This window comes from Oncorhynchus mykiss, chromosome 11 (assembly GCF_057628025.1).
Source record: "Oncorhynchus mykiss isolate SJ-2025 chromosome 11, ASM5762802v1, whole genome shotgun sequence".
Lineage (NCBI taxonomy): Eukaryota > Metazoa > Chordata > Actinopteri > Salmoniformes > Salmonidae > Oncorhynchus > Oncorhynchus mykiss.
In genome coordinates this window covers 27,528,300-27,541,655 of record NC_143032.1, presented here as the reverse complement: position 1 = coordinate 27,541,655, position 13,356 = coordinate 27,528,300, and the positions used below count along the sequence as shown (strand labels likewise).

General features: G+C 40.7%; 2 protein-coding genes across 3 annotated transcripts in view; one reads left to right on the top strand and one right to left on the bottom strand.

The window, feature by feature from the left end:
* The window catches only part of waca (WW domain containing adaptor with coiled-coil a), a 44,408-nt gene extending 40,608 nt beyond the window's left edge, over nucleotides 1-3,800 (bottom strand). Inside the window, exons 1-3 of the mRNA XM_036935253.2 lie at nucleotides 3,517-3,800; nucleotides 3,302-3,335; nucleotides 2,375-2,567 (exon numbers count right to left, since the gene is read on the bottom strand). Of these exons, the coding sequence (XP_036791148.2) occupies nucleotides 2,375-2,567; nucleotides 3,302-3,335; nucleotides 3,517-3,557 (268 nt within the window). The 5' untranslated portion in view covers nucleotides 3,558-3,800. The remainder of the gene's footprint in view (nucleotides 1-2,374; nucleotides 2,568-3,301; nucleotides 3,336-3,516) is intronic.
* Nucleotides 3,801-9,114: 5,314 nt separating this feature from the next.
* Nucleotides 9,115-13,356, top strand: part of mpp7a (MAGUK p55 scaffold protein 7a) — a 304,718-nt gene continuing 300,476 nt past the window's right edge. For both annotated transcript variants that reach the window (XM_036935252.2, XM_036935250.2), the window contains exon 1: nucleotides 9,115-9,360. The gene's annotated coding sequence lies outside the window, so the exon portion shown is untranslated. The remainder of the gene's footprint in view (nucleotides 9,361-13,356) is intronic.

Genomic DNA, 13,356 nt, shown 5'->3' with positions numbered 1-13,356 from the left:
ACGTGTAACCACACCAGCTCAGGATTTCCACATCCAGCTTCTTCACCTGCGGGATCGTCTGAGACCAACCAACCGGACAGCTGATGAAACTGAGGAGTATTTCTGTCTGTAATAAAGCCCTTTTGTGGGGAAAAACGTATTCTGATTGCCTAGGCCTGGCTCCCCAGTGGGTGGGCACCCATGGCTGCGCCCCTGCCCAATCATGTGAAATCCATAGATAAGGGTTCAATGAATTGATTTCAATTGACTGATTTCCTTATACGAACTGTAACTCTGTAAAATCATTGAAATTGTTGCATGTTGCGTTTATATTTTCGTTCAGCATTGTTAAAACAACTATAGCATTTCAAACTGTCCTTTTGTGAGGCACAGCGGGGAACAAGTTCTGTTCTATAGCGAGTGGTGGGTTCAATAAACCAGGAGGATTCTTCATCATCGTTTAAAATCTCCAATTTAGGAACATTTTGGTTTCAACCGGCGATGGACAAAATATGTCGCCACTGCTCACCAAAAATAGCCTATGCAGCTGACGACACCTCAAACATGTTGACACACTTACACCGACATCGACCCAGTACTCCTACCACTGTAGCAAGACAAAGGCAAAAAAAAAAAAAAAACTTCACCCCTCTGCATTCACGCAGCCGATTCTGACCATGAAATTACAAGAGCGATAGGCATGTTTCCTCCTGTGGATATGCGCCCATTCTTGTGGTTGAGAAGAATAGGGGGTTTCAGCACCTCGTGAAGGTGCTCGAGCCATGTTACAAACTTTGTCCTCTCACAACCATTTCAGCAAACAGGTAGTACCCGCTCTATATATAAACAAGCTAAAGCTGAAGTTGTCAATGAATTGGCCAATGCACCCTGCACTGCGCTTACTGCAGATGGACTGCAGAGTGCTACTTAACAGTGACAGCCCATCACATTACCCTGAGTGGGAAATGACAAATCCCGTGCTACAGACACGGCCGCTTTATGAAAGTCACACAAGTGTGCATATTTGTATCTTCGTAAGAAAACATTATAGCATACGCCTATAGAATGTCTGAGCCATGTTTGTATTGATTTCACATGCATATTGCACTGTATTTTATTGTTGAGTAATCCTGTGTTTTCATTCATTTTTAAGAAAATACAAAGTGTTGTTATTCCTGATTGCTCTCTCATCAGGCATTATGATTCATGAACATATATGGAATCAGGAATAACACTTTGTATTTTCTTAAAAATCTACCAAAGTAACTGTTGGAAATTTCATTTTCCCGCTGTACCGAAACGTGACCCCAAAACGTAGCAAACCGTGGGTTCGGTGAAATGTTAGACCCGTGCCAGATATTGATGAAGTGAAATAATCTATACACTGGTCTTTCACTGTTCGTACATGTCTCATTAGGTTAAGCTATTCTCATTGTGGGTGAAGAAGACAAACAGCGACCAATTTCCAGGGCAAGGGGAGAGAGCAGACATTTTGGATAAAATGACCAAAACCAAGAAAAAGGCTATCACAATACCTGTAAATTAGCCTAAATAATCTGAAGATGTATTAAAGAATGATGCACAGCTAGAGTTAACCAGATGCAAAACAGAAGTATAACAATGGGAAATGAAGGTTGCACACTATAATGCTGTTATGTCACTGCCAAGTGTCCAAAGTTGGTGTGTTTGAATACTATTCCCAAAATAATATTACAATGAAAGACTAGTGGATAGTTAAGGAAATGTTTACAGAGGCTACCTGAATTAATCAAATATAAGCAAATAGTTGACAGAACTATTCATCTAATATTGTGCATTTGCAAACTGAAGCGCTAGTTCAAGGAGATGCACTTTACTGAGTTGGCGTTTGCCAACTAGCCTTCATGACTTGACTGTCTAGTTTCACCACAGCACTCAGAACATTGTCTCCTCTTCCCTATCCTAGATATGAAGTACCATTCGACTAATGTTTGACAATGCAACAGGTAAAAAAAGTGTCATTAAACAGTTTGAGAAATGTGGCTAGCTGTCTGCCTGCCTAATAGAATCACAACAATGGTTGCCAAATTAACCACACCAAACTATTAAAGATCGATTTAAGGCATGTGACCAAACACTACTTCTCAGTCATAACTGTTGCCTTGTGCTTCAGATCCAGAAAAGCAACCTAATGAGAGAAAGTAGGCCTACTGTTGTTGTATTAGCAACATAGCAGTATTTCTGAATAGGTGTAGGCTATATCATCCTAGGCTATATCATTCAGTTTAACATATTAAGGCTGCAGACAAATCAGTAGTAAAATTAGCCAAGGGAGAAATTAAGTCAGACACTGGTGGTTCGCTACTTCAAATAAATGGCTTGTTTGAATCAAGATCGTTTTCGACATATTTCTCACCTCCATCCCTCTCTCTGGCCCGGTGCGTGTGGACTGCCTTTGCCCTGCCATGCCCCGAGTTATCGATGTGTTTGTTGTCAGGACTGTCAGATCGACGATACATTTTACATGGAGGAGTGGCATCTGCGGTGTCTCGCATCTTGTCATGGCGATGATCACCACCGGGGTGACTCTTCGACGAGTATTTGAGCGTCTGTAAACACCAAAGACATCAATAACGTTAGATTCTGGAACTGCAATCGGTTCAGAGCAATGCTCAATTAGAACGGCTCGACCAAAATCTATAAATAATGTGCCCAAATATCATTGCCAATAAAAAGTGTTTGTGTCTTGCAAATTCCAAAAAGTCGTGACTTAATCTTGTAGTTAGATCAGCTGTGCCTGTAGTACGTCACACGCTATTATAATGGCTCCATGGATGGGCATTGGAAATAGACTAAACTCTGCGCATTTAAGAATAAACTAAATGCTGGGTTAAACGACACATTTTGAAATCCACCAAATTATATCAATAGATCCGTGGTAGTTCAAGTGCTGTGTCTTGACATATAACTAGGTATAATTATTCAATTGCACAGATAAACTAATTTAGATGGCTGTGCAAATTGGTAACTGAACGTTGTTTACATACTTCTGATCTTTGGTCTTACTGTGACATATTACGAATAGGCCGGGATTCCAGCTAACGTTAGCTAACAGGCTAACTGAACTCCAATAAAACTCGCTAGTAAATGTGTTCATAAGGCAAAGTTCGATCTGCCGGTCATAATTATGAAAACAAAACAGAGCATTCTTTTTTTGTTCAAATTCAAAGGAAATTGGCTACTTTTCGATTTATTTTCCGCACTGAGGCCTGTAGTGTTCAGGAAGCCTGCACTAGAGTATCCATTTTAATCTTATTTGTTGCTAGCTAACATTAACAAGTACCTGGTAGGGCTGTGAATCCCTTCGGTCGTTGCACCTAAAAAAAAATTAAGAAACAGGTTGTAAAGATTAATGTTAAAAAAAACTTAACTGTACAATAGTCAGCAACAGCTGAATATCTGCCATAAATGTCTACTTATTTTGGTATCAATAAAAATGGCGGATTGTCAAAGCTAAGGAGGAAATTCTGAATAGAAGTAAGGTTAGGAGCTATTTACCCATCGCTGAGTCTCGGTTGTTTCCTTGCATACATTACCATCAATGCCGTGTTAGTGTGTGTGGAGTGGATGTGAAAGATGGACTAAGTTATATGTTGTATTTTTATTTCAGCAACCCGTTCTCGTCTATTATTTCAATAGTTCTGATTATTTTGAGGAGCTCTTCGGCTTCGCTAATCAGAAGAGGGCTCACGGTCCATCTCCCACTCGCAAACACCAACTGCCCCTATCTACCAAAAAGCGAAGCTCAGGCTGCAAACCACCCGCTTCCCTCCCACCACTACATCCGGGAAACTGTGGGGCTAAACTCGGCCGCCATCATCCGGTTGCCGATTAAATAACATCGGCAAAAATATATAGTAGCTACTGGTACTTCTGTCACTTTTGGTCACAAATACACTCTTTCAAAGAAGTTGATGTCTAGTAATTCGAGTATCTACTTAAAAACAGATTCTCCCTTTTTCGATTGTGGATATTTGTGGAAGTGAATTGACAAATATTGTGACCTATTGTACAGTATGTTGTCTACTGTCCTTCTAAGGATGACGAGGACTGTATGGTTAAAAGAGATGGGGCAAAAGGAGTGGCTAATAAGTCTGGCTGCACATCTGACTGGCTGACTTACTGCAAATTGAGGAATTGTGTGACAAAACTCAACAAAAAGAAGAATTTTGAAATCAAGATCAATGACATAAAGAATGATGAAAAAATAACGTTGGATAAATGATGGGCAGAAAGACAAATTAAACTCCATCTTTCATCGAATCAAATGGCTTATTCATTACAAAACTATTTAATGTTGCCAATTATTTTAATGACTACTTCATTGGCAAAGTGGGCAAACTTAGGCATGCAATGCCAACAACGAACAGTGAGCCATCGTACTCACATACTGAAAGCTCTTAGCAAACTGCTCTTAGCAAAAAAAATATTTTTGACCAAATACAATGCTATTTCGTTGTAAACAAATTAACTACACAGACTTTCAGCATGCTTATGTAGAAGGGCACTCAACATGTACTGTACTAACACAAATTACTGATGATTGGTTGAAAGAAAGGCAGCTCTCTAGGCTCTCTACTCTTCTATTTTTACCAATGACCTGCCACTGGCATTGAACAAAGCATGTGTGTCCATGTATGCTGATGATTTAACTACATACGCATCATTAGCCACAGCGAATGAAGTCACTGAAAACCTTAACAAAGACTTGCAATCTGTTTCGGAATGGGTGACCAGTAATAAACTGGTCCTGAACATCTCTAAAACTAAGAGCATTGTATTTGGTCCAAATCATTCCCTAAGTTCTAGACCTCAGCTGAATCTGGTAATGAATGGTGTGACTGTTGAACCAATTGAGGAGGCTAAATTACTTGGTGTTACCTTAGATTGTAAACTTCCATGGTCAAAACATATAGATTCAATGGTTGTAACGATGGGGAGAGGTCTGTCCGTAATAAAGAGATGCTCTGCTTTTTTTTACACCACACTCCACAAACCAAGTCCTAAAGGCTCAAATTTGATCTTATCTTGATCATTGTGCAGTCATATGGTCAACTGTTGCAAAGAAAGACCAAGTTAATCTGCAACTGGCCCAGAACAGAGTGGCACATCTTGCTCTTCATTGTAATCAGAGGGCTAATAAAAAGGAATATGCATGCCCGTCTTTCTTGGCTAACAGTTAAGGAAAGACTGACTGCGTCACTTCTTGTTTTTATAAGAAACATGAATGTGTTGTAAATTCCAAATTGTTTGCATAGTCAATTTACACACATAATTGACACACACTTACTCCACCAGACATGCTACCAGGGGTCTTTTCACAGTCCCCAGGTCCAGAACAAGGCCATTTACATATTGTTAGCATGGTCAGAATGAAGAGAGAGCCTAAAGGCCATGGACAAAAGAAGCTGTGTGCATCAGCACTTTGGTGCACAATGCATTTTGACTATGGGTCAGGAGGGCACAGTATGGAGCTCTCTTTGTTGATTAATTTCTAGAACAAGCTGATTGTAGACTCATGCAATGCTTAATGCTTTGTTGGTTAAGACAATCAGCATACATTTAACAGGAGTGAAAACATTTCTACACAATGTTGCATCATTACATTTTCATGATTGAAAAGGTTAATAGAAGAAGCAATTACATACAAATAAATAGGCTAGTTTGTGTTCGTAGAGGGAGTCTTTGGGGGACCAATTCGTTTATTGAAATCACCCTACAGTTTTGTTTGGGGAAAAAATAACAAAGAAGGTTTTCTTTGGTACTGTTTCTGGTCAGTTGTGGACTCGGTCAGCAACAAATAAGTCTGTGAAAGCACTGTGGCACTTTAGGAAGTGATTGAGCCATCCAGTGAAAGTAAAGAGATAGAAGCCATTAGTGTACTCGTGTCAATGTGTTTTACTGTAAACCTGTTTCAAAAAAGCTCATCTAAATTTCAAGCCTTTAATTAATAAAGGTAGCTTGTTTTTTGTATTCCCCTTTGACTGTTTAAATGGGGCTTTCCCATTCATGTACTCTAATACTAGCGCTTGAAGGCTACAATTGGCCTAGACCTTTGATTTGAATAATCAAATATCAGGTAGTGCTCCTCTTCTTCCAAATTAATACAGGATCATACGCTAGCAGGGATATTGAAAACGACTTCTGTATTTAATCTTTATTTGACCATTGAAAATTATGAGTATTTAGGCCAAGGCCTACTTGTAAGTGCCAGAACTGGCTAACAATCCAAGTGATCTGTATTTTTAAAAAAACACCAGGGGGTGCCATAGATCAACTTTTCTTATGGTACGGTACATCTGAAAATAACACTTGTTGCCTATGATTGGTGCTTCTCTGCACTGAGATTGAGACAATGTTGGCATGTCACAAACACCTCAATAGCATTTTATTGCAGCCAGGGATTTAAAGATGCAACAAATACATCCGATACATGTATGTATAAGCAATACATAAATAGCTTGAAATAGTAAGGCCAGCTAATCCTGGAAGGCTAAATTCTTCAGGGGGCAGGTATGGGCAAGTCTCACTTATAACCTTTAGCTTGGGCATGTTAAAACAAACCAATAACAGAGATATAGAACAGGAAGAAGCCTAAATCAAGCAAAGCAAAACAACTCATTCTTCTCATATTTCCTAATAAATCTACAGAACATTTCAGAGAGCAAAAAGCCTGATATCATTCCTCTTGTCCATAATGCCTGGTTAGTAGTAGTGGAAAAAGTTCCCAATTGTCACTCTTGAGCAAAAGTAAAGATATCTTAATAAAAAATTACTTAACTAAAAGTGAAAGTCACCCAGTAAAATACTACTTGAGTTCAAGTTTAAAACTATTTGGTTTAAAATATATGTAAGTATCAAAAGTAAATATAATTGATAAAATATACTTAAGTATCAAAAGTGAAAGTAAAAGTATAAATCATTTCAAATTCCTTATATTAAGCAAACCAGAAGGTACAATTACATTTTTATTTAAGAATTTCCTATCCTGCTAAGCATTCAAAAAGTACTTTTGGGTGTTAGGAATAATGTATGGAGTAAAAAGTACATTATTTTCTTTAGGAATGTAGTGAAGTAAAATGAAAAAATATAGATTGTAAAGTAAAGTACAGATACCTCCAAAAACTACTTAAGTGGTACTCTAAAGTATTTTTACTTAATTTCTTTTCACCACTGCTGGCTAGTAGTGCCAATCGACTGTATACAAATAGTGGGCAGTACTAAGCTTGAGTTTGACTTAGCATGCCCGCAATTTGCCTTCGTTTTTAGTCAGGGGTTCCCAAACCAGGGGTCACAACACCATGTGGGGTCACCTGATATAAAAAATAGGTTAGTGGGAGAATTTAGAGAATCCAGAAGAAAAAAATACTATATATATATATATATATATATATATACATTTTCTGGATTTTCTATATATATACCCAAATATATAGATATATTATAATATCGTCTTTGTATATCAAATCTAAAATTCAACCAGAGTTCCCTTAGATTATGGGAAAAGGTCGCACTTGAATCATTCCCACAGTGAATGGCTAGGTCCGCTTCGCAATGAAACCACACACTATTGTAGACTGATATTACCGGCCGCATTTGATATGGTGAAAACAATGTGTGGGGAGGCAGAGGCACATAATCTCATATCAATCAATATCAATCATATCAAATCAACCTTTCTCATATAACACTGTTAAACGAATAAGATATGCCATTGCTAGCAGTCAAGAGGAAACTCGTCCTGAACGATGCAAACTCCCCAGTTTATCCTCTCCAAATGGACTTTAGCTGTGAGGGTCGAGATGCATATGCATTGACTTTGTTTGCTATAACCTACATCTCGGGGATGCTATTCACGAGGACATATTGTTCTGTCCCACGATTCCCGAGCATGAAACGGAATATGTGATGTTCAGTTTGCTGCTAAGCTATATTGACGAAAAACAGATTCTTTATGGGATCGAATGGTGGCCTTTTCCACAGATGGGGCTCCATCTATCACCGGGCGGAGAGCAGCCCAAAGGGACTCAAATTGATTAAATATCCTGCCGTCTCCCTATGAGCACTAATGCCGCGTTCAACCCACTGGGAACACAGAACGGGGAAAATCTCCAACTTCCCGAGAGTTCAAGAAAACCGATAAACTCGGAAAGAAACGAGCTCCGACTGGAAAACAATTGTTCCGAACGGTCATCCAACTCGGAATTCAACTCGCGAAATCGGGGCTCATTCTAGAGCTCAGACTTTCCAACCTAAAGATCACTGACGTCATGATTTGACCTTGTATTTTTCCGAGTATCCAGATGTCTTGAAAGCACCATAAAACTCATGGTAGGCTACTCTTCGCTAGCTCATACTGTATTTACGTGAAGCTGGATTCAGTGCTCTCATCTGCATTAAAACCATATATCGATCCAGGTTGGAGGTGAAAGCAGAGATGGGGTGCGTACTGTAGACCACGCCCGCTGACTTTGAGACTCTCGGGCATGACTTGCATCAAGCACACACATCTCATAAGTGGTGGCGAGATAAGAGACATAATGTCAATTGACTGCCCCACATTAAAAGTATGTGATGGTAAGTTGAGAAGACAGTCAGAAATACTGTTAGATAGTTTTTCAATTGACTGCCATAAAAATAAGTAAACGTTGGCTATTAATTAGGCCGCATAATTGTTTTCACATGGGTGGGGTCACGATCATTTTCAGATTTCAAAAGGAGATTGTGGGCCCAAAAAGTTTACGAACCCCTGTTTTAAGCATCTTCATAATACTGGTAAACAAACTCTGCTTACACACAGATTAGAATAAGTAAGTACATTTTTATGATAAATAGTATAATATTTGATATAGGAATATTAGATAATCCAAATGTATACTTTATCATATTTAGAATAAATTTCTGGATAATTTACTTAAAAAGCCTTTATAAATAATTTGAAGTATACCTTAAAGTTAACATGGCGAATATCCAAATGAGATACAGTATTATTGATTTAGTCAGAATACTGTACTTTTTCTCTTATTCGAACAATGTTGCAAGAGAAGCAGGCATTGGCGGGTGATTGATAACTTGAGAGAACCAATAAAAATGTGCAGATGAACAACTGGCAACGCCCAAAACGGGAATACGAATGAGGATGGCACTGGGCGGTTCTTTGTGGAAGGCTAGCGTCCCAGACAGAGAAAGAACAAGGATGAGATATTGAAACAGGCAGAAAGTCTCCGTCTACAATTTCAAGATCAAATTAAGGCTGGCTGCAAAGCAGTTTCTATCCCGAAGTGATCTTGTGAAGTGCCAACCTCAGTGTGAGCACATTTGCACCAACGCAACGAAGCTTGAGTGAGTAATATTGTATTTTCACGATTCCATGTTGCGTGGGAAAGAAACTTGCAAGCTGCTCTCATAGCAAAGTTAACATTAGTTAAGAAATGAGCTAAATTGTGTTTTACATGCGCTCACATCTCTTAACTACATGTATATCTGAAATATGTGATAGTTTAGCTGTGCTTTCTGAAATAAAAAGTTAGCCATCGCTAGCTAGCAAGCGCGGTTGCGAAGGAATACGGAGCCGTTTCTTGAGCTCGAGCCAAGTGTTTTGAAACAGAGCTTGTCACTGACAGCGCGAGACAAGTAGTCCGTATTTTCAAGCTAACCTCTACTTATTTTGGGGCATTTTCCGTGTCTGGAATAAGGAATTAAACAAACGAAACAATACATGTTATGGTAGCTAGATCCTTTATCTTTATTTATATAATAGTGAAGCTAACTAGCGAGCTAGTTCCTTCAACGATAGAGCTCGGCTCGCTCTCAACCCAGCAAGTTCAAGTCGGAGCAAGTCGCAATGTTGATAGTGAAATGACTCGAATCGTTAGGATTCTAGTTATAGATTGCATTTGCTCTCTTCGTTGTATTATTGGTAGATAATGACAAAGGTATTTAGTGGGTTATGTCTCTGCCATATTAGGCAAATATACCAATGTAGATCATGTCACCTGCATCCGTTCTGGGTGACAGCAGGTGTTCGAAATGTAAACACCACCAGTATTTGCACATGTATTTAGGTCAGGCAAATAAAAATATGTCATTGTCTGTTTGTACAGTATTGGGTTCATGGATAACACTTTACATTAAGTTGTAAAGTGTAATCATATTGTTTTTATGAAATTTTAGTCTGGGGACAGACTGCGTGATTGGGTGGGGGTCTGGGCTCCGGGTCATGAGCAAACCCAAACGGAAGCTGCGGGGATTTAAAAAAAAATATATATTTGGCGATTTCTGCTGAAAATCTGCGCATTGTTTTTTTTTTTTTTGGCCTCTAGTGTTGTAACATTATTTAATAACATTGGGAACATGGTTTTATGTAAAATGCTTAAGTCTGTGTATTAAATGACAATGAACACACGGTTATCCTTCTACTAAAGCTCAGTCAAAAATAACCTCTACACAGACTCAACCTTTATATTATCCTTTTATTGTAAGTGTTTTCTTATGGAAAAATATATATGATAGATAAATAGAGCATCATCAACAAAGTGCAAAGGCATATAAATACAAATAATACATTGAATCCATCTATAATTACTTAAATACCAAATCGATTAGATTAACGATTCTGTCCCTTCGTTCCATTAATGAACAATTATCAAATTGCTTCAAACCAAATCACAGAAAGAGTGGTAAAGTTGGTGGGTGTGTATGTGACTGACATGCATTTTAGTGCTCAATGCTATTATACTTTGCAATCAACAACATTTAAAAAAAATTAAATCACTGCAATGTGAGCTAAGGCTGGAATCATGTCCTGCCTAGCTGCCCACCAGTCCACTGCACTCAGTTCCATAGAGTCTGCCTTGTTGATGCCCATGTATCTGTGCCACTCCTCTGCAGACACCTGACTCAAAGCAGGGATGGCATGGACATAGTCCTTAATGTCCTTGGTCCTACCACCTGAGCTGGATCTAGAACAGTTAGTGACGTGAACAGGGAAAGGTTTCTCTTGCACAGTCTGCAGCTTGATTGAGCATGCTGCCATGGCAGACTGGAACAACTCTGGAAGCTTCCCCAGCAGCTCAGTTGTATGAAGGAGCCAGTCATCAGCCCCAGCTGTTCTGCCATACTCAAACTGCATTTGCAGGTCCTCCAGATTGCTGGCAATGTTGTGGGCTGTTGGCACAGAGGTTTCCTCCAGCTTTGTCAGGTTAGCCACTATCTCCATGCTATGTTCCACAGTGAGCACTGTCTGGGCTTTCAGCTGGGCCTTGTGTTCCTTCAGCAGCTCACAAAGGTCCTGGACACACTTGGCCGTTTCTAATAGGGTCGTGTTTTAAGTCCGGTACTCCAAGCCTTCTTCATGTAGCTAGCTGAGTCGCTTACAAAAGCCTACACATTGCTAAAGTCAACCCCACTGTTGTTGACACAGGAAATGACAGCTTGGGACACAGTGGTAAAGTTGATTTTGTCCAAGAAAGCCAGGTCTGCTACAACAGGTCACTCATCCACTGACTGGAGTAAGATGGCGAATGCACATCTTCCAAATGCATCGGTCGTCTCAATATGAATGTCCTTTCCCTGTACAGCATCTTTGATGTCCTGTTCATATTGTGCATAGAGCTCTGGAAGGTACTTTGTATGCAGATGGGATGGCACTGGGATAGACCCTCTCTGCTTTTTCAGTGATTTTTCAGAAATGTGGAGAATTTGCCTCCCCCCAAGTCTGTGATTTGCTTTTGTAATTCATAACTTCTCACTTGTTTTGATAGCTCCACCACATAATTTTGTTGTCAAGAAGAGATATTAACTAACTAGAGCAAACCTACTAGCTAGTTAATAAAGCCTCAGAATGTTTACCTGGTCCACTAGCCCTACTATTTTTCTGTCGGAGTGACCTCAGGTGCTCCACCGCAGTTTGACGTCATATGTAGACGATTAAATGCTGATAGACTGCAGAATACTACTCCTCCATCCTCGTACTGTTTAGCTGGAAACTCCCTGGCCTTGGCTGTTATACTGGTCGCCAAGTGTTTACTCCTCAGCTCCTCTGCTGTAAATCTTGGCATTTTATGTTCGCTGTCTGAGGAGAGAAGTATCTGTCATTCATTCACACAGCTGTCTGCACCCTACACCTCTCACTCACACAGGGGAGGGGCTACGGTGGGAGACTGGGCTACAGCTCTCACTCACACAGGGGAGGGGCTACGGTGGGAGACTGGGCTACAGCTCTCACTCACACAGGGGAGGGGCTACGGTGGGAGACTGGGCTACACCTCTCACTCACACAGGTGAGGGGCTACGGTGGGAGACTGGGCTACACCTCTCACTCACACAGGGGAGGGGCTACGGTGGGAGACTGGGCTACACCTCTCACTCACACAGGGGAGGGGCTACGGTGGGAGACTGGGCTACACCTCTCACTCACACAGGGGAGGGGCTACGGTGGGAGACTGGGCTACACCTCTCACTCACACAGGGGAGGGGCTACGGTGGGAGACTGGGCTACACCTCTCACTCACACAGGGGAGGGGCTACGGTGGGAGACTGGGCTACACCTCTCACTCACACAGGGGAGGGGCTACGGTGGGAGACTGGGCTACACCTCTCACTCACACAGGGGAGGGGCTACGGTGGGAGACTGGGCTACACCTTTGGCTATACTTTTTGGTGATTGAAATACATAAATGAAAACAGAGGAAAAACTTAAATTCAACAAGTCAGTTTGAGTTAGCTTTGCTATCACCTTTCATGTTATTTTTAGCTTTAGAATCCAATTAAACCTATTTGAAATTCCGCAGGTCTTGTCATGAGTAGTCTATCCTGCACATGTACATCGGATACAACCAATGATCAGGCCTAGCCTTCATAATGTGGTTTGTGGTCTGCTTCAGGGGGTGAGGACTAGGCCAAACCAGGGAATGAGGGCAGGGCTGTGGTCTCACTGGGGCTGCTCAGATCACCCTCTTGTCTTCATCCCATGGCTAGAAAGCTATAGCCTGGCCTTGTATAGCCTCTATAGCCTTGTATAGTAATGGAGTTGAGCAGCTTTTGTTATTGGAATTAGAAAACTAAACTTTGTCTACTGACAATGCAAGAAGTCTTCCCCCAGACAGTGAGAGAATTGTTTCTTTAGAAGGATTCCTTCCAGGGGTCAGTCAGTTGAAGGATTTCACCTGGATGTTGCATCCTGGTCTTGTGTGTTGTGTTGATGTGTTCCTACCCTCCAGCAGCTGGAAACTTTCAGAGGGGGAGGCACGAGTGGGGTCAGCCCTGAGAGAGCAGCTCCAGATGGGGAGCGATGGAGGGGGCAGCGTGGGGCGGCCTGGTCCTATGAACCTGTGTCTG